Source organism: Phytophthora infestans, genomic scaffold, assembly GCF_000142945.1.
Source record: "Phytophthora infestans T30-4 supercont1.22 genomic scaffold, whole genome shotgun sequence".
Taxonomy (NCBI): domain Eukaryota; phylum Oomycota; class Peronosporomycetes; order Peronosporales; family Peronosporaceae; genus Phytophthora; species Phytophthora infestans.
In genome coordinates, this window is record NW_003303737.1 from 493,966 (window position 1) to 499,637 (window position 5,672).

Below are 5,672 nucleotides of genomic sequence, written 5' to 3' on the forward strand. Positions count from 1 at the left end.
TTCAAACCGCCACTGATGGCCGAATAGTACTCAATTAATGTGTTGCGCTAACAATAAGAAAGACGAGATTCTGATAATTCCAGTCGTGGTTGTTTTATCAATGTCCGTTGAAAATTATGAGCTTTTAAAGCTGGTCATCTGTCACTGACTTAAACTGGCATTTTACCTTACCGGTAAAGTACCGGCGATAAAACGCTCGTAATCCACAAAGCGCATAATCCTACTGTCCATTTTTCGGCCTTTTCGGCTTCCACTTCAAAATTTCCGTTGGCCATTCCAGAACGTTAGCACAATCCTCTCGTCTGCTCGATGAACTCTTACGCTCTGAGCCCGCCCAATTGCTCGGTACTAAGCGACGCCGTGATCGGAGTTGTGCTGCAGCGGCCGATGTGGAATACCCGGCGCAACGCTGCTGATCGCATTGAGAAAAGTTGTTCCATCACACCCTCCCACCAACAGCAGTTCAGACGTCCCACGTGTCTGCATGCGGGGACACCTTGAGGAACCACCAGCATCCACTTCCAAGTCCACTGTACTTCCATCTCCCGTCGCTGAGCTTATCGGGATGAGAAGTTCATCCAATATACGAACGTCTGACATCAAGACTGTACAGTGCATCATTGAGAGTATTCAAATGAGCGATCACAGTATCCCACCCGATTTGCAACAAGTCATTGTGGCCGAAGTCTTAAAAACTAAAAATCGCTATCGAGAACGTCATCGCATCTACCAGGCGCGCTACAGACAGAGACAGTCGCAAGCCGAGACCAAGTTTAAGAACGCTATCATCAAACTAAAATTGGAGATTAAGGACATCCAAAAGAAGAGCAAGGCCCCTGTTCGTCTTGCGACAAGCCCGATGAGTTGGGAATTGGTGTCCGCGTATTTTTGGTACTTGAACAACTACGTGGCGTCACCAGGAACACTGTACAGGAATGCATTCGAGTTTCTCCACGCGAATGTGGCACCAGACGTCGTGGACGGCTCACTATTTGGTATTCAAGCACAAATAGACAACTGGAGATTCCTCGGCTATTGTTTCGATGATGTCCGAGTGGAGCTGAAGGGCTTAAAAATGCTCACTTCTGACATTTTGATAGCTGGAACAGTCACAACCGTGACCTTCACGGCCCAAACCCTGCGTCTCATGTTTCCACACCTTAACAGCGATGGTGTTGGTGGTAGAAAAGGTGGTGTGTGGTCACCCCTTGCTGCTAAGACGCTTTTTAAGAAGATCGTCATGTCTGGTTCGGTGACGTTTACTTGGCATTGCACAACAGATAAAGTGGCGAGCATCTACACTCAGGCGGACTTGATAACTCCAATTTTGAATCTGTTAGGTAGTTTAGATCAAGTGTCATGCTTTTTCGGCAAGGCCGGAGTCACACCCGATTGCCGATTTGTTAAACGCTACTAGGGCTCGGACAGGCGAGTACTTATGATGGAATGATGCAGAAGGAAGTTACCCGGGAATGATAAATGACGAATAAACTTAATTTCACGGCCAGCGAAAAAATACCGAACCATTAGAAGCGTGTGCTCACGATAACTACAGTAGTCGCTCCAACTTCAAGACGGAAGCTCGAAAATTGATGTGCAAAAGAAGCTAGCTGTCCACTAACAGCTCGAATTTTTTTCGTTGATGAGATTAGTTACAGGCCCAATCTGCGTATTCATCCATATCGCAACCGTTCCGACACCCTAGCTCTTTCCGACAAGTTTTCCACAAAAAATGGGACGTATCTCTTTAACCTCATCGCAAGACCTGTCCCGTTATGTGGTGAAATTCTACCATCAAAAAGTGGCTTAATGTGATACTGGGTGACGAATAATATGTCCTACACGATTCTTAAATGTCCTATTTGACCTAAAATTAGACTTGTCTCTAGATTGTTGAATTAATTAACTAGCTGGCTGCGGCGCCTCCGCTTGTGAGAAACATTTCGTACTTCGCGTTAATGTAGGACAAATTGGCATTTTATCGGGTGGTATTATTTTCTTTCTGATACTGTATTACAGCCTACTAATAATCTAGTAGGAACTAGTTTAGCGTCGATGCCCGGTGATGATGTAAGAGAGACAGTTAGCGTTGTATTAACGTCACTTGGCCTAAAGTACGTGCGAAGCTCCAGGTGACAAACAAAATTGTGACAAGGAAATGCTTGCGACGTGTAAAAGTCTTCTGAAGGTTAAGTAATCCACTTTTTAGAGTGATGGTCACTTAATGGGCATCATCAATTCCTTGCTATTCGGATGCGATAAGTACGTGACTAAATTGTCTGCACCTGTCGCAGTACTTCGCTAACAGTGTTTTTTTTGTGTGTAATGTACTTCATCGACCACGAGAAGACGGTCTATTTGTCCGATCTAAAGCTGATTATCGGCAGTCAAACGTTGGCTCCCGGCTCTGTTATCGCTGCAGACAACGTGGTGAGACCTGGTGCGCCCGACTACCTCGAGTTTATTGAGAACAACCCTCAATTCTCGACTGAGCGTCACACGATCAACTGTGGACGTGACGGCCTATTGCTGCCAGACCTTTCCATCGCCACATTCTTAGGATAATGGTATCCACAACCTTGAGGATGTGGGTTCCAAGTACTTTTACATTTGTTTTATAGTACTTTCATCAATGCATTTTTTGCCATGTCATGGGATCTGGAGCATAATTGAGCTGTTATTTGGACCTGGTGAGCATGTACAAATACTGGTCGACGATTCTGTCGGCATTGAAGATATGCCGGGAAGCTAGCGTGTCCAGATGGACAGCGTCGAGCTCGAATAGCTTTTTCGCCTTGATAAAGAACGATAAATCGTGCTCTTCGTGGCCTGGGACGTGGTGGGCAAAACTCACAAATACCTGTTAAGACACCAGCAAATTTCGATCACAACAATGCGATTCAAATAGAGAAGAACATGTCGCACCTTTCCTCCAGGTGACAGACACGCGTCGATTGATTTCAGCATGCTTGATAAGCCAACAAATAAATAAGACCATCTTCAAATTTCAAGTCAGCGCTTTACACTTACCAGGTTATGCAGCCATAGACACTCTGCAACAACTGCCACTTCAAATCGAGCTTTTGTCGAGTCGTCTGGAGTTTCAGACTCTTTTTGCTCGTCCAAGGGGGCCCTTTATGGCAAATGCATTCATTGCATCGTTGAAAGCTGCAATTGGACACCCGGACCCAGGTGCCCCAGGAATTCGCAGCTCTGGGATCGATGGTAGCATGATCTTTCGTCAAACTCCTAAGGCCGTGTTCGGTTTGCAGGGGCAAATCCAGCTTGTTTGGAAATAAGCTAGAACTGTAGAACAGTCGTTTTGTTAAGTAAAATAAAGATAAAATAAGTGATCGTGTTCCATCAGAAAAAGGCTGGATTTGAATTAGCTGTAATTGTTATTAGAGAGCTGGAATGTCTCAACCAGCTTGAATCCGCTAAGAAACACAAAAAATGATTTTAGCTTAGATCGAACACGACCTAAATTAGAGCGTTGTTATCGTCAACAATATAATACACGAGTATTATTAGCGAGGCGGCATGAAACACTACTATATAAAGTGGAAGTACTACATGTATACTACTGGACTATTCATACCAGAGAGGAGATGACGTCAACACGAGAGCTTCCCGGGCATTGCACGACATCAGTTTCATGATGAGCTCGGCTCCGGATCACACGACGCTTATTATAAGATGCTGCGAGTAATGCAAATTACATGGAGAGATAATGGACATTAAGACACTGTGAAGCGTTTGAAAACTCCTAGCAGAGGATTCGATGTTAAACATTACGTTGGCGCCGGAGTGCACATCCTTTGTCGCCGAGTTAGCGAGCACTTTACTGCTTATTTACACTCACTGAGTTTGGTGTTTAGCGTGGATGGCTGCGGAACAGTATGAGTACAAATTTTGCGTAAACACCTAGGTCACGTAATACTACCTAAGATTATGCAAAATTTCATCGTTTGCCCCCATTTCTGTAGTACCGGTACTACCGGTATAAATTAAGTGTTTCATTCTGAAAGAACCATTACCCTTGAGGATTGATTTCAATAATTTTTTACCCTTTAGGATTCAAATCAATGGAAGGATCTACTACCAGCGCCACTAGATCGGAGATAGCGAAGTAGGTAAGCTACGAATCAGCCTAGTCCATGATGTCCTACGGCCCCACGAGCTGCACTATCACATGGCCTCGAAGATAGAGGTCGCGCTTGACCACAAATGAATGTACACTTCAAGCACCTATCGCTTAGTGCCGATGTATGAGAGTAGAAACCAGCAGCTTCAAGTACGAGCCCCCGGCCACCCCGAACGACCTTAAGAAGATGTTTGTTGGCCCAAAACATACACGGTACGCAAGGAAATACTTAAAGGCATCAGCGGCGTCTTTAAGCCTGAAGGGATCACACTATTGCTCGGCCAGCCTGGCTCAGGTAAATCGGCACTTTCGAAAGTGTTAAGTGGCCTGTTTCCTATCGCGAAAAATATCACGATGGGAGACGTAACATTTAACAACGTTTCACGCTTCCGCAGCTCGTGTCGAACGTGACCCAACGTGATAAGCGTTTCCCGACGCTGACGGAGAAATAAACTCTCGAGTTCGCCCACAAATTCGGTGGAGGGATTCTTATGCGTCGCGGTAAAGAACTTCTCTCTAAGGGCTCGGACAAAGAGAACTTCGAAGCTCTGGAGGCCACAAAGGCTTACTTCAAGCACTACCCGGAGATTGTGATTCAACGACTAGGACTGCAGAGCTGCCAGGCCACTGTCATTGGAGACGCTATGTTGCGTGGTGTTTCTGGAGACGAACGAAAACGAGTGACGACTGGGAAGATGGAGTTTGGTATGAAGTGCCGCAACCTACGACATTATCAACAGGCAACGCAGTGTTGCGAACACGCTCCGCAAGAACGTGGTCATCGCGCTGCTGCAGCCTTCTCCCGAAGTTATTTCTCTGTTCGACGACGTCATGATCTTGAACGAGAATGATCTCATGTACCACATTCCTTGTAACCAGGTGCAGGAGTACTTCGCAAGTCTTGGCTTTTCGTGTCCGCCAGAGCGCAACATCGCCGACTATCTGCTGGATCTAGGGACGGCGGAACAGCGCCATTACGAAGCACTTAACTTTGCAACCAAGCGGCCACGCCGTGCTAGTGAGTTCGCTGATATCTTCAAGTGCTCGAACATCCACCAGGAAATGCTCAGTGTACTGGAAGCCCCTCACGCTCCAGAGCTACTGCGAGTTACCAGCGACAACATTGCATCCATGCTGGTGTTTCATCAAGGCTCCGTGGCAGGCACGGTGACTCTACTACGTCGTCAACTCATTGTCCGTTCAGTTGACGATGATTACCGTGATGGGTCATCTGTATTGCACAACGTTTTAGAAATTCGACCCAACCCAAATCGCCATCGTGATGGGTGTTATCTTCTTGGCGATTCTGTTCTTGTCCATGGGTCAATCGTCCCAAATCCCGCCGAGTGGAGTCCAGTACCGTTTGACGTGTGCGTGTATAACGGTAGCGACTATTGATTGACCACCACTGACAAATTACTTGGATATGATTGGCTATCGAAAACAAAATAATGTATGATTGGTCATTAATGATAATACTAAACTTAAGAGAGGTCGGATAAGTGATGATATTCTCCATTTTCTTTCT

General features: G+C 45.9%; 1 protein-coding gene across 1 annotated transcript; it reads left to right on the forward strand.

Moving 5' to 3' along the window:
- Positions 1-4,227: 4,227 nt before the first annotated feature.
- Positions 4,228-5,315, forward strand: PITG_11576 (ATP-binding Cassette (ABC) superfamily; the record flags this gene model as incomplete). The annotated part of the gene is made up of 5 exons (XM_002901082.1): positions 4,228-4,266; positions 4,367-4,522; positions 4,606-4,844; positions 4,894-5,251; positions 5,307-5,315. The coding sequence occupies 5 exons, from the start codon at positions 4,228-4,230 to the stop codon at positions 5,313-5,315; spliced, it is 801 nt and encodes a 266-aa protein (XP_002901128.1).
- Positions 5,316-5,672: the final 357 nt, after the last annotated feature.